The sequence below is a fragment of the Tachypleus tridentatus genome, chromosome 13, assembly GCF_004210375.1.
Source record: "Tachypleus tridentatus isolate NWPU-2018 chromosome 13, ASM421037v1, whole genome shotgun sequence".
NCBI classification, from domain to species: domain Eukaryota; kingdom Metazoa; phylum Arthropoda; class Merostomata; order Xiphosura; family Limulidae; genus Tachypleus; species Tachypleus tridentatus.
Window position 1 is genome coordinate 254544524 of NC_134837.1, and position 25314 is coordinate 254569837.

General features: G+C 28.4%; 1 protein-coding gene across 2 annotated transcripts in view; it reads right to left on the minus strand.

Moving 5' to 3' along the window:
- Positions 1-25314, minus strand: part of LOC143239605 (gamma-aminobutyric acid receptor subunit pi-like) — a 61891-nt gene that overhangs the window by 17327 nt on the left and 19250 nt on the right. For both annotated transcript variants that reach the window (XM_076480857.1, XM_076480855.1), the window contains exon 2: positions 2799-2872. In XM_076480857.1, the coding sequence (XP_076336972.1) occupies positions 2799-2872 (74 nt within the window). The remainder of the gene's footprint in view (positions 1-2798; positions 2873-25314) is intronic.

Genomic DNA, 25314 nt, shown 5'->3' on the forward strand with positions numbered 1-25314 from the left:
TTTCCTTCTACAATGAAGAAAGTTTGGTAATTATAAGTTGTTTGAAATGTTTAGAGTTTTGCAAACCTACGACTTCCTTCTTTGCGTATTTTTGCAAAAGAAACACCATCTTATAAATGTTTCCTTATAGTTTAAATTTTTGGTCTTAAATACACAGGATGGAGTAGAAAGAGCATGATGAGATAAAATCAAAAGGTTCAAGGTTCGAGCTGATTTACCTCTGAACACGTAATGCTTTATTAACTGTGATCTAAGTCCCACCATTCGGTTAAGAGTAGTTACACAGGCGAAAGGTGATCAAACTAGTTGCTCTGTCCATGTTCAATGGTTCTTAATTATTAATGCTATGCCTGCGCCCCATAGGGGTCTCTGGAGTCAATAGTAATAAAATGAAACAAATGAATATTTAATTTCTATGCTTTAAAAATGTTAATACTCCAGTACTGAATATACCCATTTAAAAAAGAGTGCATAGAAGAAGACATCCATGGTTCGTGATGTTCATTACTGCTGTTTTTGACTGTGAAATCGATTTTTCGACATTTTAAGGATTATCTGCTACCATACAATTTAAATATTTTAGTAAGCTTTGTTATTTTTTGTTGTTGTCGCTCTTACATGCATAAAAGTCATTTAAACTAGCTCGATAAGTTGGTTTGTTTCATGCCCAGCGTACGTTTGTAGTATGTTCTTCTACAAACTTGGCAATGCTTTTTGGGAAGTTCTATCGTATACATCAATCAATAAAACAAAGATGGGAAGATGCGTGATCGTCGTTCATGAATAAAAATAACTAATATATTTTCTTATTTACACGCATGGTGATTCCGAGAAGACATTACGATAAAATATAACATTTACTGGCCATTGTGCCATTTTTTTGTGTGGCGACTTTGGCTAACACTACTCACAAAGATGATGTCTTAGTTTGGCAATATTGTAGCTTTGTCAACGCAAGGTCATTCTCTTAAATAACTTCACCCCCCTTTTTCAGTTCACCGTCACAAAAATCAGGCATCTGATAGTCAGATGTGCAAATTGTTGGTCATTAGTGGTTACCATGGTAACTCTGGATCAAACGGATGCTGTAACGCCTCCGAATTGGTGTTGTCAAGATTTGCTTTAGCTAAAGTTCTAAGTTTGACAATGGACTAACTGTGTTGTACACACCCCAGTAATGGAATTTCGAATTTTAGCCTTATAAAGTTATTTTTTTAATTTCGCGCAAAGCTACTCGAGGGCTATCTGCGTTAGCCGTCCCTAATTTAGCAGTGTAAAACTAGAGGGAAGGTAGCTAGTCATCACCACCCACCACCAACTCTGGGGCTACTCTTTTACCAACGAATAGTGGAATTGACCGTCACATTATAACACCCCCACGGCTGAAAGGGCGAGCATGTTTGGTGCTACCGGGATTACGAGTCGAACGCCTTAACACGCTTGGCCATGCCGGGCCTATTGCCGTTTGTATAATGCACAAAGCTATAAAAAGGGTGATCTGTGCTCTGCTTACCACGAGTATCGAAACCCGGCTTTTAGCGGTATAAGTCCGAGACATACCACTGTACCACTGGGGGCAGATCTTACACTGAGTTAGTGGTAGGCAGTACACAAAGACCCATGGAAACTGAAACGTTGAAATTAAATATTAGGCACTGAAAGTCAACCGGGGGTGGCTTAGTGGCTGGAGTGTCGACCTGCACATCTCAGAATCCGGAGTTCGAGTCACGTTACTGGAAAATTGTGTTCCGCTCTTTGAATATTATGGATGTGCGTTATAATTGTGACAGTTAGATCTTCCGTTTGCATACGGCAAGCGCAGACGATCCTCATGTGGCTTTACACGAATATCCAGAATAAACAAAAAAGCAAGTAAAATATTTAAGAGACTTATAACTACACAAGCGTCCTTCACTGATACAGTGGGAAGTCTACAGAATTATAAAGCTAAAATCAGGGGTTCGATTCCCCAAGTAGAACACAGCAGAAAGCCCGATGTGGCTTTGCTATAAGAAAACTCACACAAGTACAAACAACGCTAATACAAAAAGCAACAACTTAAATATGTTTTGAACGTTACAGGATATGAGTTCTGCCTTAAACTTTTGTTTGTTTTTTTGAATTTCGCGCAAAGCCACTCGAGGGCTATCTGCGTTAACCGTCCCTAATTTAGCAATGTAAAACTAGAGGGGAGGCAGCTAGTCATCACCACCCACCGCCAAATCTTGGCCTACTCTTTTACCGAGGGATATTGGGATTGACCGTAACATTATAACGAGTGCTTTAACCACCTGGCCATACCGAGCTGCCTTAAACTTCCTCTCTTGTTAAACGCAACACATTGCGATATTTTTTAATCTACCTGTGAGATTTACATTCATTATAGGCGATTAAATATATCAACTCGACGTTTTCTACTGCTATAATAATTTTTTAATACTTGTTTGATATCAATTATTATACAATAGACAACAACAGAAACGATGCAATGAATATTAAGAGTATTATTATTGTAACATATTTTATTTACAGTATTAAATACTTACAAAAAAACATAAACAACGAAGCACAAGAACGAGATTTAGTATAATGCATTATCACGTTTCAATTTCAATTTGTATAATTTCACTCCGGTAACAAAAAATCACACGACAGTGTTGTAGTTAAAGAGCATGTTTGTGCGTAAACGTAATCCATTTCGATTACCTAAAATCATCTAAAAACCTTCAATAATAAACTAAAATTACTGTGCTAGTTTAAGGTAAACAACTGACCAACATCCAATAGAATAACATTACCTCCTGTTGATGGAGCTACAGCCTTTTTGTATCCTTGTGGTATAATGCCATCAAAAATGTTACTGTTGTTGCATCTGCGGAAAAAAAATCAAACTGTTTGTTCTAGATATTAAATTACATGAACAAACATTCAACGTTTACTGTTTTATTTTTGTTCTGTTACATACACTGAATTAATTTAATTCGTTTAATAACTTGAAAATATCAAGATTTATATATTCACAGTATTAATTCAAGATAGTGATCACAATAAAGATTAATTGGTCCTGACATTCACCAATTACTTTATGATAATTACCAGGCACTATAAGACATTCACCAATTACTTTATGATAATTACCAGGCACTATAAGACATTCACCAATTACTTTATGATAATTACCAGGCACTATAAGATATTAACCAATTACTTTATGATAATTACCAGGCACTATAAGATATTAACCAATTACTTTATGACACCAATCAGACGCTATAAGACATTCACCAATTACTTTACGACACTCACTAGACACTATAAGACATTCACCAATTACTTTATATCAATCACCAGACGCTATAAGACATTCACCAATTACTTTATGACACCCACCAGACGCTATAAGACATTCACCAATTACTTTATGACACCCACCAGACCCTATAAGACATTCACCAATTACTTTATGTCAATCACCAGGCATTATAAGACATTCACCAATTATTTTATAATAAACACCAGTCACTAAAAGACATTCACCAATTATATTACGATACCAACCAGACACTTCAAGACACAATTAATTGTGTTGTATTTAGTGCAAGAAGTGAAAACGAATTGCAGACGGAATATTTAGAACATCATACGCTGTTCATATCAACATATCACAAACGTCATGTGCTATGATTTTACTACTATAAGTACAAGTATTTATCGTATATTTCATAACTTAATTGACATATCGAACGTACGAAATGTTAAGTCAATTTTACTATGATGGAAAGTTCTTTATTTACAAATAACGTCATAATTAACGTAGTTATAAATTCCATTCACTAATAACTATTTGTAAATATTTTATCCACGCCAGCAGAACAACCCGCCCTCGGTGTAAATGCGACTTCCTGCAAAAGATTATTATCTCTGTGGACTTTTCTGCAGTTCTCTGACAGTTCTATAAAAATGTACTCACCCTTGACATTCAATAATATTCAATATCCAAGGAAAACAAGGTTTTACTGAAGTTTTAGTTTAAAAATAAGCTATCATCAGGTAAGTACATCACAGAGTAGATTTTAATGAAGTATGTCTTTGTAGACACAATTATCAATAAAAGTGCCTTGCTTTTCTGTTGCAAAATTTATGAGATTTTGGTAAACGAAAAACAAACAATTTTTTTGCAGTTTGTTTTTGTTGTTGCATATTTGGAACTTATTCCTATTTTTTAATTTTTACTGGTTCATTCTAAAAATTACTTTATTTTGTTTGTAATGTTTACTGGTTCAATCTGAAAATTACTTCATTTTGTTTGTAATTTTCACTGGTTCAATCTGAAACTTCACATTGTTTGTAATTTTTACTGGTTCATTCTAAAAATTACTTTATTTTGTTTGTAATGTTTACTGGTTCAATCTGAAACTTCATTTTGTTTGTAATGTTTACTGGTTCAATCTGAAAATTACTTTATTTTGTTTGTAATATTTACTGGTTCAATTTGAAAATTACTTCATTTTGTTTGTAATTTTTACTGGTTCATTCTAAAAATTACTTTATTTTGTTTGTAATGTTTACTGGTTCAATCTGAAACTTCACTTTGTTTGTAATGTTTACTGGTTCAATCTGAAAATTACTTCATTTTGTTTGTAATTTTTACTGGTTCAATCTGAAACTTCACTTTGTTTGTAATTTTTACTGGTTAATTCTAAAAATTACTTTATTTTGTTTGTAATGTTTACTGGTTCAATCTGAAACTTCACTTTGTTTGTAATGTTTACTGGTTCATTCTAAAAATTACTTTATTTTGTTTGTAATGTTTACTGGTTCAATCTGAAACTTCACTTTGTTTGTAATGTTAACTGGTTCATTCTAAAAATTACTTTATTTTGTTTGTAATGTTTACTGGTTCAATCTGAAACTTCACTTTGTTTGTAATGTTTACTGGTTCAATCTGAAAATTACTTCAGTTTGTTTGTAACTTTTACTGGTTCAATCTGAAACTTACTTCATTTTGTTTGTAAATTTAACTGGTTCAATCTGAAACTTACTTCATTTTGTTTGTAAATTTAACTGGTTCAATCTGAAACTTACTTCATTTTGTTTGTAAATTTAACTGGTTCAATCTGAAACTTACTTCATTTTGTTTGTAAATTTAACTGGTTCAATCTGAAACTTACTTCATTTTGTTTGTAACTTTTACTGGTTCAATCTGAAACTTACTTCATTTTGTTTGTAAATTTAACTGGTTCAATCTGAAACTTACTTCATTTTGTTTGTAACTTTTACTGGTTCAATCTGAAACTTACTTCATTTTGTTTGTAATTTTTACTGGTTCAATCTGAAACTTACTTCATTTTGTTTGTAATTTTTACTGGTTCAATCTGAAACTTACTTCATTTTGTTTGTAACTTTTACTGGTTCAATCTGAAACTTACTTCATTTTGTTTGTAATTTTTACTGGTTCAATCTGAAACTTACTTCATTTTGTTTGTAATTTCTACTGGTTCAATCTGAAACTTACTTCATTTTGTTTGTAACTTTTACTGGTTCAATCTGAAACTTACTTCATTTTGTTTGTAACTTTTACTGGTTCAATCTGAAACTTACTTCATTTTGTTTGTAAATTTAACTGGTTCAATCTGAAACTTACTTCATTTTGTTTGTAAATTTAACTGGTTCAATCTGAAACTTACTTCATTTTGTTTGTAACTTTTACTGGTTCAATCTGAAACTTACTTCATTTTGTTTGTAAATTTAACTGGTTCAATCTGAAACTTACTTCATTTTGTTTGTAACTTTTACTGGTTCAATCTGAAACTTACTTCATTTTGTTTGTAAATTTAACTGGTTCAATCTGAAACTTACTTCATTTTGTTTGTAACTTTACTGGTTCAATCTGAAACTTACTTCATTTTGTTTGTAAATTTAACTGGTTCAATCTGAAACTTACTTCATTTTGTTTGTAACTTTTACTGGTTCAATCTGAAACTTACTTCATTTTGTTTGTAAATTTAACTGGTTCAATCTGAAACTTACTTCATTTTGTTTGTAACTTTTACTGGTTCAATCTGAAACTTACTTCATTTTGTTTGTAAATTTAACTGGTTCAATCTGAAACTTACTTCATTTTGTTTGTAACTTTTACTGGTTCAATCTGAAACTTACTTCATTTTGTTTGTAACTTTTACTGGTTCAATCTGAAACTTACTTCATTTTGTTTGTAAATTTAACTGGTTCAATCTGAAACTTACTTCATTTTGTTTGTAACTTTTACGGGTTCAATCTGAAACTTACTTCATTTTGTTTGTAAATTTAACTGGTTCAATTTGAAACTTACTTCATTTTGTTTGTAACTTTTACTGGTTCAATCTAAAACTTCACTTTGTTTGTAATGTTTACTGGTTCATTCTAAAAATTACTTTATTTTGTTTGTAATGTTTACTGGTTCAATTTGAAAATTACTTCATTTTGTTTGTAATTTTTACTGGTTCATTCTAAAAATTACTTTATTTTGTTTGTAATGTTTACTGGTTCAATCTGAAACTTCACTTTGTTTGTAATGTTTACTGGTTCAATCTGAAAATTACTTCATTTTGTTTGTAATTTTTACTGGTTCAATCTGAAACTTCACTTTGTTTGTAATTTTTACTGGTTAATTCTAAAAATTACTTTATTTTGTTTGTAATGTTTACTGGTTCAATCTGAAACTTCACTTTGTTTGTAATGTTTACTGGTTCATTCAAAAAATTACTTTATTTTGTTTGTAATGTTTACTGGTTCAATCTGAAACTTCACTTTGTTTGTAATGTTAACTGGTTCATTCTAAAAATTACTTTATTTTGTTTGTAATGTTTACTGGTTCAATCTGAAACTTACTTCATTTTGTTTGTAACTTTTACTGGTTCAATCTGAAACTTACTTCATTTTGTTTGTAAATTTAACTGGTTCAATCTGAAACTTACTTCATTTTGTTTGTAACTTTTACTGGTTCAATCTGAAACTTACTTCATTTTGTTTGTAAATTTAATAGGTTCAATTTGAAACTTACTTCATTTTGTTTGTAACTTTTACTGGTTCAATCTAAAACTTCACTTTGTTTGTAATGTTTACTGGTTCATTCTAAAAATTACTTTATTTTGTTTGTAATGTTTACTGGTTCAATTTGAAAATTACTTCATTTTGTTTGTAATTTTTACTGGTTCATTCTAAAAATTACTTTATTTTGTTTGTAATGTTTACTGGTTCAATCTGAAACTTCACTTTGTTTGTAATGTTTACTGGTTCAATCTGAAAATTACTTCATTTTGTTTGTAATTTTTACTGGTTCAATCTGAAACTTCACTTTGTTTGTAATTTTTACTGGTTAATTCTAAAAATTACTTTATTTTGTTTGTAATGTTTACTGGTTCAATCTGAAACTTCACTTTGTTTGTAATGTTTACTGGTTCATTCAAAAAATTACTTTATTTTGTTTGTAATGTTTACTGGTTCAATCTGAAACTTCACTTTGTTTGTAATGTTAACTGGTTCATTCTAAAAATTACTTTATTTTGTTTGTAATGTTTACTGGTTCAATCTGAAACTTCACTTTGTTTGTAATGTTTACTGGTTCAATCTGAAAATTACTTCAGTTTGTTTGTAACTTTTACTGGTTCAATCTGAAACTTACTTCATTTTGTTTGTAAATTTAACTGGTTCAATCTGAAACTTACTTCATTTTGTTTGTAAATTTAACTGGTTCAATCTGAAACTTACTTCATTTTGTTTGTAAATTTTCACTGGTTCAATCTGAAACTTACTTCATTTTGTTTGTAACTTTTACTGGTTCAATCTGAAACTTACTTCATTTTGTTTGTAATTTTTACTGGTTCAATCTGAAAATTACTTAATTTTGTTTGTAACTTTTACTGGTTCAATCTGAAACTTACTTCATTTTGTTTGTAACTTTTACTGGTTCAATCTGAAACTTACTTCATTTTGTTTGTAATTTTTACTGGTTCAATCTGAAACTTACTTCATTTTGTTTGTAACTTTTACTGGTTCAATCTGAAACTTACTTCATTTTGTTTGTAACTTTAACTGGTTCACTGAAACTTACTTCATTTTGTTTGTAACAATCTGAAACTTACTTCATTTTGTTTGTAACTTTTACTGGTTCAATCTGAAACTTACTTCATTTTGTTTGTAACTTTTACTGGTTCAATCTGAAACTTACTTCATTTTGTTTGTAAATTTAACTGGTTCAATCTGAAACTTACTTCATTTTGTTTGTAACTTTAACTGGTTCAATCTGAAACTTACTTCATTTTGTTTGTAACTTTAACTGGTTCAATCTGAAACTTACTTCATTTTGTTTGTAACTTTTACTGGTTCAATCTGAAACTTACTTCATTTTGTTTGTAACTTTTACTGGTTCAATCTGAAACTTTTTTGTTTGTAACTGGTTCAATCTGAAACTTACTTCATTTTGTTTGTAACTTTTACTGGTTCAATCTGAAACTTACTTCATTTTGTTTGTAAATTTAACTGGTTCAATCTGAAACTTACTTCATTTTGTTTGTAACTGGTTCAATCTGAAACTTACTTCATTTTGTTCAATCTGAAACTTACTTCATTTTGTTTGTAACTTTACTGGTTCAATCTGAAACTTACTTCATTTTGTTTGTAACTTTTACTGGTTCAATCTGAAACTTACTTCATTTTGTTTGTAAATTTTACTGGTTCAATCTGAAACTTACTTCATTTTGTTTGTAACTTTTACTGGTTCAATCTGAAACTTACTTCATTTTGTTTGTAAATTTTACTGGTTCAATCTGAAACTTACTTCATTTTGTTTGTAACTTTTACTGGTTCAATCTGAAACTTACTTCATTTTGTTTGTAATTTTACTTTCAATCTGGTTCAATCTGAAACTTACTTCATTTTGTTTGTAATTTTTACTGGTTCAATCTGAAACTTACTTCATTTTGTTTGTAACTTTTACTGGTTCAATCTGAAACTTACTTCATTTTGTTTGTAACTTTTACTGGTTCAATCTGAAACTTACTTCATTTTGTTTGTAACTTTTACTGGTTCAATCTGAAACTTACTTCATTTTGTTTGTAACTTTGAAACTTACTTCATTTGGTTCAATCTGAAACTTACTTCATTTTGTTTGTAACTTTTACTGGTTCAATCTGAAACTTACTTCATTTTGTTTGTAACTTTTACTGGTTCAATCTGAAACTTACTTCATTTTGTTTGTAACTTTTACTGGTTCAATCTGAAACTTACTTCATTTTGTTTGTAAATTTAACTGGTTCAATCTGAAACTTACTTCATTTTGTTTGTAACTTTACTTCATTTTGTTTGTAACTAATCTGGTTCAATCTGAAACTTACTTCATTTTGTTTGTAACTTTTACTGGTTCAATCTGAAACTTACTTCATTTTGTTTGTAAATTTAACTGGTTCAATCTGAAACTTACTTCATTTTGTTTGTAACTTTTACTGGTTCAATCTGAAACTTACTTCATTTTGTTTGTAACTTTTACTGGTTCAATCTGAAACTTACTTCATTTTGTTTGTAACTTTACTGGTTCAATCTGAAACTTACTTCATTTTGTTTGTAACTTTTACTGGTTCAATCTGTTTGTAAACTGGTTCAATCTGAAACTTACTTCATTTTGTTTGTAAATTTTACTGGTTCAATCTGAAACTTACTTCATTTTGTTTGTAACTTTTACTGGTTCAATCTGAAACTTACTTCATTTTGTTTGTAACTTTACTGGTTCAATCTGAAACTTACTTCATTTTGTTTGTAATCTTTAACTGGTTCAATCTGAAACTTACTTCATTTTGTTTGTAACTTTTACTGGTTCAATCTGAAACTTACTTCATTTTGTTTGTAACTTTTACTGGTTCAATCTGAAACTTACTTCATTTTGTTTGTAAATTTAATCTGAAACTTACTGGTTCAATCTGAAACTTACTTCATTTTGTTTGTAACTTTTACTGGTTCAATCTGAAACTTACTTCATTTTGTTTGTAACTTTAACTGGTTCAATCTGAAACTTACTTCATTTTGTTTGTAACTTTTACTGGTTCAATCTGAAACTTACTTCATTTTGTTTGTAACTTTAACTGGTTCAATCTGAAACTTACTTCATTTTGTTTGTAACTTTAACTGGTTCAATCTGAAACTTACTTCATTTTGTTTGTAAATTTAACTGGTTCAATCTGAAACTTACTTCATTTTGTTTGTAAATTTAACTGGTTCAATCTGAAACTTACTTCATTTTGTTTGTAACTTTAACTGGTTCAATCTGAAACTTACTTCATTTTGTTTGTAAATTTAACTGGTTCAATCTGAAACTTACTTCATTTTGTTTGTAACTTTAACTGGTTCAATCTGAAACTTACTTCATTTTGTTTGTAACTTTAACTGGTTCAATCTGAAACTTACTTCATTTTGTTTGTAAATTTAACTGGTTCAATCTGAAACTTACTTCATTTTGTTTGTAACTTTAACTGGTTCAATCTGAAACTTACTTCATTTTGTTTGTAAATTTAACTGGTTCAATCTGAAACTTACTTCATTTTGTTTGTAACTTTTACTGGTTCAATCTGAAACTTACTTCATTTTGTTTGTAACTTTTACTGGTTCAATCTGAAACTTACTTCATTTTGTTTGTAACTTTTACTGGTTCAATCTGAAACTTACTTCATTTTGTTTGTAACTTTTACTGGTTCAATCTGAAACTTACTTCATTTTGTTTGTAAATTTAACTGGTTCAATCTGAAACTTACTTCATTTTGTTTGTAACTTTTACTGGTTCAATCTGAAACTTACTTCATTTTGTTTGTAAATTTAACTGTTCAATCTGAAACTTACTTCATTTTGTTTGTAACTTTTACTGGTTCAATCTGAAACTTACTTCATTTTGTTTGTAACTTTAACTGGTTCAATCTGAAACTTACTTCATTTTGTTTGTAACTTTTACTGGTTCAATCTGAAACTTACTTCATTTTGTTTGTAACTTTTACTGGTTCAATCTGAAACTTACTTCATTTTGTTTGTAACTTTAACTGGTTCAATCTGAATTTTGTTTGTAACTTTTGGTTCAATCTGAAACTTACTTCATTTTGTTTGTAAATTTAACTGGTTCAATCTGAAACTTACTTCATTTTGTTTGTAACTTTAACTGGTTCAATCTGAAACTTACTTCATTTTGTTTGTAAATTTAACTGGTTCAATCTGAAACTTACTTCATTTTGTTTGTAACTTTTACTGGTTCAATCTGAAACTTACTTCATTTTGTTTGTAACTTTTACTGGTTCAATCTGAAACTTACTTCATTTTGTTTGTAACTTTTACTGGTTCAATCTGAAACTTACTTCATTTTGTTTGTAACTTTAACTGGTTCAATCTGAAACTTACTTCATTTTGTTTGTAATCTGAAACTTTTCATTTTGTTTGTAACTGGTTCAATCTGAAACTTACTTCATTTTGTTTGTAACTTTAACTGGTTCAATCTGAAACTTACTTCATTTTGTTTGTAAATTTAACTGGTTCAATCTGAAACTTACTTCATTTTGTTTGTAACTTTAACTGGTTCAATCTGAAACTTACTTCATTTTGTTTGTAAATTTCAATCTGAAACTGGTTCAATCTGAAACTTACTTCATTTTGTTTGTAAATTTAACTGGTTCAATCTGAAACTTACTTCATTTTGTTTGTAACTTTTACTGGTTCAATCTGAAACTTACTTCATTTTGTTTGTAACTTTAACTGGTTCAATCTGAAACTTACTTCAACTTTTGTTTGTGAAATTTTTGTTTGTAACTGGTTCAATCTGAAACTTACTTCATTTTGTTTGTAAATTTAACTGGTTCAATCTGAAACTTACTTCATTTTGTTTGTAACTTTTACTGGTTCAATCTGAAACTTACTTCATTTTGTTTGTAACTTTTACTGGTTCAATCTGAAACTTACTTCATTTTGTTTGTAAATTTAACTGGTTCAATCTGAAACTTACTTCATTTTGTTTGTAACTTTAACTGGTTCAATCTGAAACTTACTTCATTTTGTTTGTAAATTTAACTGGTTCAATCTGAAACTTACTTCATTTTGTTTGTAACTTTTACTGGTTCAATCTGAAACTTACTTCATTTTGTTTGTAAATTTAACTGGTTCAATCTGAAACTTACTTCATTTTGTTTGTAACTTTACTGGTTCAATCTGAAACTTACTTCATTTTGTTTGTAACTGGTTCAATCTGAAACTTCACTTTGTTTGTAATTTTTACTGGTTCAATCTGAAACTTACTTCATTTTGTTTGTAACTTTTACTGGTTCAATCTGAAACTTACTTCATTTTGTTTGTAACTTTTACTGGTTCAATCTGAAACTTACTTCATTTTGTTTGTAACTTTTACTGGTTCAATCTGAAACTTACTTCATTTTGTTTGTAACTTTTACTGGTTCAATCTGAAACTTACTTCATTTTGTTTGTAACTTTTACTGGTTCAATCTGAAACTTACTTCATTTTGTTTGTAAATTTAACTGGTTCAATCTGAAACTTACTTCATTTGTTTGTAACTTTACTGGTTCAATCTGAAACTTACTTCATTTTGTTTGTAACTTTTACTGGTTCAATCTGAAACTTACTTCATTTTGTTTGTAAATTTAACTGGTTCAATCTGAAACTTACTTCATTTTGTTTGTAACTTTTACTGGTTCAATCTGAAACTTACTTCATTTTGTTTGTAACTTTTACTGGTTCAATCTGAAACTTACTTCATTTTGTTTGTAAATTTAACTGGTTCAATCTGAAACTTACTTCATTTTGTTTGTAACTTTTACTGGTTCAATCTGAAACTTACTTCATTTTGTTTGTAACTTTTACTGGTTCAATCTGAAACTTACTTCATTTTGTTTGTAAATTTAACTGGTTCAATCTGAAACTTACTTCATTTTGTTTGTAACTTTTACTGGTTCAATCTGAAACTTACTTCATTTTGTTTGTAACTTTTACTGGTTCAATCTGAAACTTACTTCATTTTGTTTGTAACTTTTACTGGTTCAATCTGAAACTTACTTCATTTTGTTTGTAACTTTAACTGGTTCACTGGTTCAATCTGAAACTTACTTCATTTTGTTTGTAACTTTTACTGGTTCAATCTGAAACTTACTTCATTTTGTTTGTAAATTTAACTGGTTCAATCTGAAACTTACTTCATTTTGTTTGTAAATTTAACTGGTTCAATCTGAAACTTACTTCATTTTGTTTGTAACTTTCAATCTGAAACTTACTTCATTTTGTTTGTAAATTTAACTGGTTCAATCTGAAACTTACTTCATTTTGTTTGTAATCTGATTTATTTTGTTTGTACTGGTTCAATCTGAAACTTACTTCATTTTGTTTGTAACTTTTACTGGTTCAATCTGAAACTTACTTCATTTTGTTTGTAACTTTTACTGGTTCAATCTGAAACTTACTTCATTTTGTTTGTAAATTTTACTGGTTCAATCTGAAACTTACTTCATTTTGTTTGTAACACTGGTTCAATCTGAAACTTACTTCATTTTGTTTGTAACTTTTACTGGTTCAATCTGAAACTTACTTCATTTTGTTTGTAAATTTAACTGGTTCAATCTGAAACTTACTTCATTTTGTTTGTAAATTTAACTGGTTCAATCTGAAACTTACTTCATTTTGTTTGTAAATTTAACTGGTTCAATCTGAAACTTACTTCATTTTGTTTGTAAATTTAACTGGTTCAATCTGAAACTTCAATCTGTTTGTAACTTTAAATCTTACTTCATTTTGTTTGTAAATTTAACTGGTTCAATCTGAAACTTACTTCATTTTGTTTGTAACTTTTACTGGTTCAATCTGAAACTTACTTCATTTTGTTTGTAACTTTAACTGGTTCAATCTGAAACTTACTTCATTTTGTTTGTAACTTTTACTGGTTCAATCTGAAACTTACTTCATTTTGTTTGTAACTTTTACTGGTTCAATCTGAAACTTACTTCATTTTGTTTGTAACTTTTACTGGTTCAATCTGAAACTTACTTTTTTGTTTTTTTACTGGTTCAATCTGAAACTTACTTCATTTTGTTTGTAATCTGGTTCAATCTGACTTCATTTTGTTTGTAACTTTTACTGGTTCAATCTGAAACTTACTTCATTTTGTTTGTAACTTTTACTGGTTCAATCTGAAACTTACTTCATTTTGTTTGTAACTTTAACTGGTTCAATCTGAAACTTACTTCATTTTGTTTGTAACTTTTACTGGTTCAATCTGAAACTTACTTCATTTTGTTTGTAACTTTAACTGGTTCAATCTGAAACTTACTTCATTTTGTTTGTAACTTTAACTGGTTCAATCTGAAACTTACTTCATTTTGTTTGTAAATTTAACTGGTTCAATCTGAAACTTACTTCATTTTGTTTGTAACTTTTACTGGTTCAATCTGAAACTTACTTCATTTTGTTTGTAAATTTAACTGGTTCAATCTGAAACTTACTTCATTTTGTTTGTAAACTGGTTCAATCTGAAACTTACTTCATTTTGTTTGTAACTTTTACTGGTTCAATCTGAAACTTACTTCATTTTGTTTGTAACTTTAACTGGTTCAATCTGAAACTTACTTCATTTTGTTTGTAACTTTTACTGGTTCAATCTGAAACTTACTTCATTTTGTTTGTAAATTTAACTGGTTCAATCTGAAACTTACTTCATTTTGTTTGTAACTTTTACTGGTTCAATCTGAAACTTACTTCATTTTGTTTGTAAATTTAACTGGTTCAATCTGAAACTTACTTCATTTTGTTTGTAACTTTTACTGGTTCAATCTGAAACTTACTTCATTTTGTTTGTAAATTTAACTGGTTCAATCTGAAACTTACTTCATTTTGTTTGTAACTTTTACTGGTTCAATCTGAAACTTACTTCATTTTGTTTGTAACTTTACTGGTTCAATCTGAAACTTACTTCATTTTGTTTGTAACTTTACTGGTTCAATCTGAAACTTACTTCATTTTGTTTGTAAATTTACTGGTTCAATCTGAAACTTACTTCATTTTGTTTGTAACTTTAACTGGTTCAATCTGAAACTTACTTCATTTTGTTTGTAACTTTACTGGTTCAATCTGAAACTTACTTCATTTTGTTTGTAACTTTTGTAACTTTAACTGGTTCAATCTGGTTACTTCATTTTGTTTGTAACTACTTACTTCATTTTGTTTGTAAATTTAACTGGTTCAATCTGAAACTTACTGGTTCAATCTGAAACTTACTTCATTTTGTTTGTAACTTTTACTGGTTCAATCTGAAACTTACTTCATTTTGTTTGTAAATTTAACTGGTTCAATCTGAAACTTACTTCATTTTGTTTGTAACTTTAACTGGTTCAATCTGAAACTTACTTCATTTTGTTTGTAACTTTTACTGGTTCAATCTGAAACTTACTTCATTTTGTTTGTAAATTTAACTGGTTCAATCTGAAACTTACTTCATTTTGTTTGTAACTTTAACTGGTTCAATCTGAAACTTACTTCATTTTGTTTGTAACTTTTACTGGTTCAATCTGAAACTTACTTCATTTTGTTTGTAAATTTAACTGGTTCAATCTGAAACTTACTTCATTTGTTTGTAACTTTTACTGGTTCAATCTGAAACTTACTTCATTTTGTTTGTAACTTTTACTGGTTCAATCTGAAACTTACTTCATTTTGTTTGTAACTTTAACTGGTTCAATCTGAAACTTACTTCATTTTGTTTGTAACTTTAACTGGTTCAATCTGAAACTTACTTCATTTTGTTTGTAACTTTTACTGGTTCAATCTGAAACTTACTTCATTTTGTTTGTAAATTTAACTGGTTCAATCTGAAACTTACTTCATTTTGTTTGTAACTTTTACTGGTTCAATCTGAAACTTACTTCATTTTGTTTGTAACTTTTACTGGTTCAATCTGAAACTTACTTCATTTTGTTTGTAACTTTTACTGGTTCAATCTGAAACTTACTTCATTTTGTTTGTAAATTTAAATCTGAAACTTACTTCATTTTGGTTCTGGTTCAATCTGAAACTTACTTCATTTTGTTTGTAACTTTACTGGTTCAATCTGAAACTTACTTCATTTTGTTTGTAAATTTAACTGGTTCAATCTGAAACTTACTTCATTTTGTTTGTAACTTTTACTGGTTCAATCTGAAACTTACTTCATTTTGTTTGTAAATTTAACTGGTTCAATCTGAAACTTACTTCATTTTGTTTGTAACTTTTACTGGTTCAATCTGAAACTTACTTCATTTTGTTTGTAAATTTAACTGGTTCAATCTGAAACTTACTTCATTTTGTTTGTAACTTTTACTGGTTCAATCTGAAACTTACTTCATTTTGTTTGTAAATTTAACTGGTTCAATCTGAAACTTACTTCATTTTGTTTGTAACTTTAACTGGTTCAATCTGAAACTTACTTCATTTTGTTTGTAAATTTAACTGGTTCAATCTGAAACTTACTTCATTTTGTTTGTAACTTTTACTGGTTCAATCTGAAACTTACTTCATTTTGTTTGTAAATTTAACTGGTTCAATCTGAAACTTACTTCATTTTGTTTGTAACTTTTGGTTCACTGGTTCAATCTGAAACTTACTTCATTTTGTTTGTAAATTTAACTGGTTCAATCTGAAACTTACTTCATTTTGTTTGTAAATTTAACTGGTTCAATCTGAAACTTACTTCATTTTGTTTGTAACTTTTACTGGTTCAATCTGAAACTTACTTCATTTTGTTTGTAAATTTAACTGGTTCAATCTGAAACTTACTTCATTTTGTTTGTAACTTTTACTGGTTCAATCTGAAACTTACTTCATTTTGTTTGTAAATTTAACTGGTTCAATCTGAAACTTACTTCATTTTGTTTGTAACTTTTACTGGTTCAATCTGAAACTTACTTCATTTTGTTTGTAACTTTTGGTTCAATCTGAAACTTACTTCATTTTGTTTGTAACTTTCAATCTGAAACTTACTTCATTTTGTTTGTAACTTTTACTGGTTCAATCTGAAACTTACTTCATTTTGTTTGTAACTTTTACTGGTTCAATCTGAAACTTACTTCATTTTGTTTGTAACTTTAAATCTGAAACTTACTTCATTTTGTTTGTAAATTTAACTGGTTCAATCTGAAACTTACTTCATTTTGTTTGTAAATTTAACTGGTTCAATCTGAAACTTACTTCATTTTGTTTGTAAATTTAACTGGTTCAATCTGAAACTTACTTCATTTTGTTTGTAACTTTTACTGGTTCAATCTGAAACTTACTTCATTTTGTTTGTAACTTTAACTGGTTCAATCTGAAACTTACTTCATTTTGTTTGTAACTTTTACTGGTTCAATCTGAAACTTACTTCATTTTGTTTGTAAATTTAACTGGTTCAATCTGAAACTTACTTCATTTTGTTTGTAACTTTTACTGGTTCAATCTGAAACTTACTTCATTTTGTTTGTAAATTTAACTGGTTCAATCTGAAACTTACTTCATTTTGTTTGTAACTTTTACTGGTTCAATCTGAAACTTACTTCATTTTGTTTGTAAATTTAACTGGTTCAATCTGAAACTTACTTCATTTTGTTTGTAACTTTTACTGGTTCAATCTGAAACTTACTTCATTTTGTTTGTAACTTTACTGGTTCAATCTGAAACTTACTTCATTTTGTTTGTAACTTTAACTGGTTCAATCTGAAACTTACTTCATTTTGTTTGTAACTTTACTGGTTCAATCTGAAACTGTTTGTAACTTTTACTGGTTCAATCTGAAACTTACTTCATTTTGTTTGTAAATTTATTTTGTTTGTACTGGTTCAATCTGAAACTTACTTCATTTTGTTTGTAACTTTTACTGGTTCAATCTGAAACTTACTTCATTTTGTTTGTAACTTTTACTGGTTCAATCTGAAACTTACTTCATTTTGTTTGTAACTTTAACTGGTTCAATCTGAAACTTACTTCATTTTGTTTGTAACTTTAACTGGTTCAATCTGAAACTTACTTCATTTTGTTTGTAACTTTTAATCTGAAACTTACTGGTTCAATCTGAAACTTATTTTGTTTGTAACTTTACTGGTTCAATCTGAAACTTCATTTTGTTTGTAAATTTAACTGGTTCAATCTGAAACTTACTTCATTTTGTTTGTAACTTTAACTGGTTCAATCTGAAACTTACTTCATTTTGTTTGTAACTTTAACTGGTTCAATCTGAAACTTACTTCATTTTGTTTGTAACTTTTACTGGTTCAATCTGAAACTTACTTCATTTTGTTTGTAAATTTAACTGGTTCAATCTGAAACTTACTTCATTTTGTTTGTAACTTTACTGGTTCAATCTGAAACTTACTTCATTTTGTTTGTAAATTTACTGGTTCAATCTGAAACTTACTTCATTTTGTTTGTAATTTTTACTGGTTCAATCTGAAACTTACTTCATTTTGTTTGTAACTTTTACTGGTTCAATCTGAAACTTACTTCATTTTGTTTGTAAATTTTACTGGTTCAATCTGAAACTTACTTCATTTTGTTTGTAACTTTTACTGGTTCAATCTGAAACTTACTTCATTTTGTTTGTAAATTTAACTGGTTCAATCTGAAACTTACTTCATTTTGTTTGTAACTTTTACTGGTTCAATCTGAAACTTTCACTTTACTTCATTTTGTTTGTTTTAACTGGTAATCTGAAACTTACTTCATTTTGTTTGTAACTTTTACTGGTTCAATCTGAAACTTACTTCATTTTGTTTGTAACTTTTACTGGTTCAATCTGAAACTTACTTCATTTTGTTTGTAATCTTTTACTGGTTCAATCTGAAACTTACTTCATTTTGTTTGTAATCTTTTACTGGTTCAATCTGAAACTTACTTCATTTTGTTTGTAACTTTTACTGGTTCAATCTGAAACTTACTTCATTTTGTTTGTAAATTTTACTGGTTCAATCTGAAACTTACTTCATTTTGTTTGTAACTTTTACTGGTTCAATCTGAAACTTACTTCATTTTGTTTGTAACTTTAACTGGTTCAATCTGAAACTTACTTCATTTTGTTTGTAACTTTAACTGGTTCAATCTGAAACTTACTTCATTTTGTTTGTAAATTTAACTGGTTCAATCTGAAACTTACTTCATTTTGTTTGTAACTTTAACTGGTTCAATCTGAAACTTACTTCATTTTGTTTGTAACTTTTACTGGTTCAATCTGAAACTTACTTCATTTTGTTTGTAACTTTAACTGGTTCAATCTGAAACTTACTTCATTTTGTTTGTAACTTTTACTGGTTCAATCTGAAACTTACTTCATTTTGTTTGTAAATTTAACTGGTTCAATCTGAAACTTACTTCATTTTGTTTGTAACTTTTACTGGTTCAATCTGAAACTTACTTCATTTTGTTTGTAAATTTAACTGGTTCAATCTGAAACTTACTTCATTTTGTTTGTAACTTTTACTGGTTCAATCTGAAACTTACTTCATTTTGTTTGTAAATTTAACTGGTTCAATCTGAAACTTACTTCATTTTGTTTGTAACTTTTACTGGTTCAATCTGAAACTTACTTCATTTTGTTTGTAAATTTAACTGGTTCAATCTGAAACTTACTTCATTTTGTTTGTAAATTTAACTGGTTCAATCTGAAACTTACTTCATTTTGTTTGTAAATTTAACTGGTTCAATCTGAAACTTACTTCATTTTGTTTGTAACTGGTTCAATCTGAAACTTACTTCATTTTGTTTGTTCTGGTTCAATCTGAAACTTACTTCATTTTGTTTGTAAATTTAACTGGTTCAATCTGAAACTTACTTCATTTTGTTTGTAACTTTAACTGGTTCAATCTGAAACTTACTTCATTTTGTTTGTAACTTTTACTGGTTCAATCTGAAACTTACTTCATTTTGTTTGTAAATTTAACTGGTTCAATCTGAAACTTACTTCATTTTGTTTGTAACTTTTACTGGTTCAATCTGAAACTTACTTCATTTTGTTTGTAAATTTAACTGGTTCAATCTGAAACTTACTTCATTTTGTTTGTAACTTTTACTGGTTCAATCTGAAACTTACTTCATTTTGTTTGTAAATTTAACTGGTTCAATCTGAAACTTACTTCATTTTGTTTGTAACTTTAACTGGTTCAATCTGAAACTTACTTCATTTTGTTTGTAAACTTTTACTGGTTCAATCTGAAACTTACTTCATTTTGTTTGTAAATTTAACTGGTTCAATCTTACTTCAAACTTACTTCATTTTGTTTGTAACTTTCAATCTGACTGGTAACTTTTACTGGTTCAATCTGAAACTTACTTCATTTTGTTTGTAAATTTAACTGGTTCAATCTGAAACTTACTTCATTTTGTTTGTAACTTTTACTGGTTCAATCTGAAACTTACTTCATTTTGTTTGTAACTTTAACTGGTTCAATCTGAAACTTACTTCATTTTGTTTGTAAATTTTACTGGTTCAATCTGAAACTTACTTCATTTTGTTTGTAACTTTTACTGGTTCAATCTGAAACTTACTTCATTTTGTTTGTAACTTTTACTGGTTCAATCTGAAACTTACTTCATTTTGTTTGTAACTTTTACTGGTTCAATCTGAAACTTACTTCATTTTGTTTGTAAACTTTTCACTGGTTCAATCTGAAACTTACTTCATTTTGTTTGTAAATTTAACTGGTTCAATCTGAAACTTACTTCATTTTGTTTGTAACTTTTACTGGTTCAATCTGAAACTTACTTCATTTTGTTTGTAACTTTAACTGGTTCAATCTGAAACTTACTTCATTTTGTTTGTAACTTTTACTGGTTCAATCTGAAACTTACTTCATTTTGTTTGTAAATTTAACTGGTTCAATCTGAAACTTACTTCATTTTGTTTGTAACTTTTACTGGTTCAATCTGAAACTTACTTCATTTTGTTTGTAAATTTAACTGGTTCAATCTGAAACTTACTTCATTTTGTTTGTAACTTTAACTGGTTCAATCTGAAACTTACTTCATTTTGTTTGTAACTTTTACTGGTTCAATCTGAAACTTACTTCATTTTGTTTGTAACTTTTTACTGGTTCAATCTGAAACTTACTTCATTTTGTTTGTAACTTTTACTGGTTCAATCTGAAACTTACTTCATTTTGTTTGTAAATTTAACTGGTTCAATCTGAAACTTACTTCATTTTGTTTGTAACTTTTACTGGTTCAATCTGAAACTTACTTCATTTTGTTTGTAAATTTAACTGGTTCAATCTGAAACTTACTTCATTTTGTTTGTAACTTTTACTGGTTCAATCTGAAACTTACTTCATTTTGTTTGTAACTTTTACTGGTTCAATCTGAAACTTACTTCATTTTGTTTGTAAATTTTGGTTCAATCTGGTTTGTAACACTGGTTCAATCTGAAACTTACTTCATTTTGTTTGTAAATTTTACTGGTTCAATCTGAAACTTACTTCATTTTGTTTGTATTTTGTTTGTAAATTTTACTGGTTCAATCTGAAACTTACTTCATTTTGTTTGTAACTTTTACTGGTTCAATCTGAAACTTACTTCATTTTGTTTGTAACTTTTACTGGTTCAATCTGAAACTTACTTCATTTTGTTTGTAAATTTAACTGGTTCAATCTGAAACTTACTTCATTTTGTTTGTAACTTTTACTGGTTCAATCTGAAACTTACTTCATTTTGTTTGTAACTTTTACTGGTTCAATCTGAAACTTACTTCATTTTGTTTGTAACTTTAACTGGTTCAATCTGAAACTTACTTCATTTTTTTGTAACTTTAACTGGTTCAATCTGAAACTTACTTCATTTTGTTTGTAACTTTTACTGGTTCAATCTGAAACTTACTTCATTTTGTTTGTAAATTTAACTGGTTCAATCTGAAACTTACTTCATTTTGTTTGTAACTTTTACTGGTTCAATCTGAAACTTACTTCATTTTGTTTGTAACTTTTACTGGTTCAATCTGAAACTTACTTCATTTTGTTTGTAATCTGGTTCAATCTGAAACTTACTTCATTTTGTTTGTTCAATCTTTACTTCACTGGTTCAATCTGAAACTTACTTCATTTTGTTTGTAACTTTTACTGGTTCAATCTGAAACTTACTTCATTTTGTTTGTAACTTTTACTGGTTCAATCTGAAACTTACTTCATTTTGTTTGTAACTTTTACTGGTTCAATCTGAAACTTACTTCATTTTGTTTGTAACTTTAACTGGTTCAATCTGAAACTTACTTCATTTTGTTTGTAACTTTTACTGGTTCAATCTGAAACTTACTTCATTTTGTTTGTAACTTTTAATCTGGTTCAATCTGAAACTTACTTCATTTTGTTTGTAAATTTAACTGGTTCAATCTGAAACTTACTTCATTTTGTTTGTAACTTTTACTGGTTCAATCTGAAACTTACTTCATTTTGTTTGTAACTTTAACTGGTTCAATCTGAAACTTACTTCATTTTGTTTGTAACTTTTACTGGTTCAATCTGGTTCAATCTGAAACTTACTTCATTTTGTTTGTAACTTTTACTGGTTCAATCTGAAACTTACTTCATTTTGTTTGTAACTTTTACTGGTTCAATCTGAAACTTTTACTGGTTCAATTTTGTTTGTAACTTTAACTGGTTCAATCTGAAACTTACTTCATTTTGTTTGTAACTTTTACTGGTTCAATCTGAAACTTACTTCATTTTGTTTGTAACTTTAACTGGTTCAATCTGAAACTTACTTCATTTTGTTTGTAACTTTAACTGGTTCAATCTGAAACTTACTTCATTTTGTTTGTAACTTTCAACTGGTTCAATCTGAAACTTACTTCATTTTGTTTGTAACTTTTACTGGTTCAATCTGAAACTTACTTCATTTTGTTTGTAACTTTAACTGGTTCAATCTGAAACTTACTTCATTTTGTTTGTAACTTTTACTGGTTCAATCTGAAACTTACTTCATTTTGTTTGTAACTTTAACTGGTTCAATCTGAAACTTACTTCATTTTGTTTGTAACTTTTACTGGTTCAATCTGAAACTTACTTCATTTTGTTTGTAAATTTAACTGGTTCAATCTGAAACTTACTTCATTTTGTTTGTAACTTTTACTGGTTCAATCTGAAACTTACTTCATTTTGTTTGTAAATTTAACTGGTTCAATCTGAAACTTACTTCATTTTGTTTGTAATCTTTTCACTGGTTCAATCTGAAACTTACTTCATTTTGTTTGTAAATTTAACTGGTTCAATCTGAAACTTACTTCATTTTGTTTGTAACTTTTACTGGTTCAATCTGAAACTTACTTCATTTTGTTTGTAACTTTTACTGGTTCAATCTGAAACTTACTTCATTTTGTTTGTAACTTTTACTGGTTCAATCTGAAACTTACTTCATTTTGTTTGTAACTTTTACTGGTTCAATCTGAAACTTACTTCATTTTGTTTGTAAATTTAACTGGTTCAATCTGAAACTTACTTCATTTTGTTTGTAACTTTTACTGGTTCAATCTGAAACTTACTTCATTTTGTTTGTAATTTTTACTGGTTCAATCTGAAACTTCACTTTGTTTGTAAATTTACTGGTTCAATCTGAAACTTACTTCATTTTGTTTGTAACTTTTACTGGTTCAATCTGAAACTTACTTCATTTTGTTTGTAAATTTAACTGGTTCAATCTGAAACTTACTTCATTTTGTTTGTAACTTTTACTGGTTCAATCTGAAACTTACTTCATTTTGTTTGTAACTTTCAATCTGACTGGTTCAATCTGAAACTTACTTCATTTTGTTTGTAACTTTAACTGGTTCAATCTGAAACTTACTTCATTTTGTTTGTAAATTTTACTGGTTCAATCTGAAACTTACTTCATTTTGTTTGTAACTTTTACTGGTTCAATCTGAAACTTACTTCATTTTGTTTGTAAATTTAACTGGTTCAATCTGAAACTTACTTCATTTTGTTTGTAACTTTTACTGAAACTTACTTCATTTTGTTTGTAACTTTTAATCTGAAACTTACTTCATTTTGTTTGTAAATTTAACTGGTTCAATCTGAAACTTACTTCATTTTGTTTGTAACTTTTACTGGTTCAATCTTACTTCATTTTGTTTGTAAAATCTGAAACTTACTTCATTTTGTTTGTAAATTTAACTGGTTCAATCTGAAACTTACTTCATTTTGTTTGTAAATTTAACTGGTTCAATCTGAAACTTACTTCATTTTGTTTGTAACTTTTACTGGTTCAATCTGAAACTTACTTCATTTTGTTTGTAACTTTAACTGGTTCAATCTGAAACTTACTTCATTTTGTTTGTAAATTTAACTGGTTCAATCTGAAACTTACTTCATTTTGTTTGTAACTTTTACTGGTTCAATCTGAAACTTACTTCATTTTGTTTGTAAATTTAACTGGTTCAATCTGAAACTTACTTCATTTTGTTTGTAACTTTACTGGTTCAATCTGAAACTTACTTCATTTTGTTTGTAAATTTAACTGGTTCAATCTGAAACTTACTTCATTTTGTTTGTAACTTTTACTGGTTCAATCTGAAACTTACTTCATTTTGTTTGTAAATTTAACTGGTTCAATCTGAAACTTACTTCATTTTGTTTGTAACTTTTACTGGTTCAATCTGAAACTTACTTCATTTTGTTTGTAACTTTTACTGGTTCAATCTGAAACTTACTTCATTTTGTTTGTAAATTTAACTGGTTCAATCTGAAACTTACTTCATTTTGTTTGTAACTTTTACTGGTTCAATCTGAAACTTACTTCATTTTGTTTGTAAATTTAACTGGTTCAATCTGAAACTTACTTCATTTTGTTTGTAAATTTAACTGGTTCAATCTGAAACTTACTTCATTTTGTTTGTAAATTTAACTGGTTCAATCTGAAACTTACTTCATTTTGTTTGTAACTTTACTGGTTCAATCTGAAACTTACTTCATTTTGTTTGTAAATTTAACTGGTTCAATCTGAAACTTACTGGTTCAATCTGAAACTTACTTCATTTTGTTTGTAACTTTTACTGGTTCAATCTGAAACTTACTTCATTTTGTTTGTAAATTTAACTGGTTCAATCTGAAACTTACTTCATTTTGTTTGTAACTTTTACTGGTTCAATCTGAAACTTACTTCATTTTGTTTGTAACTTTAACTGGTTCAATCTGAAACTTACTTCATTTTGTTTGTAACTTTACTGGTTCAATCTGAAACTTACTTCATTTTGTTTGTAAATTTTACTGGTTCAATCTGAAACTTACTTCATTTTGTTTGTAAATTTACTGGTTCAATCTGAAACTTAC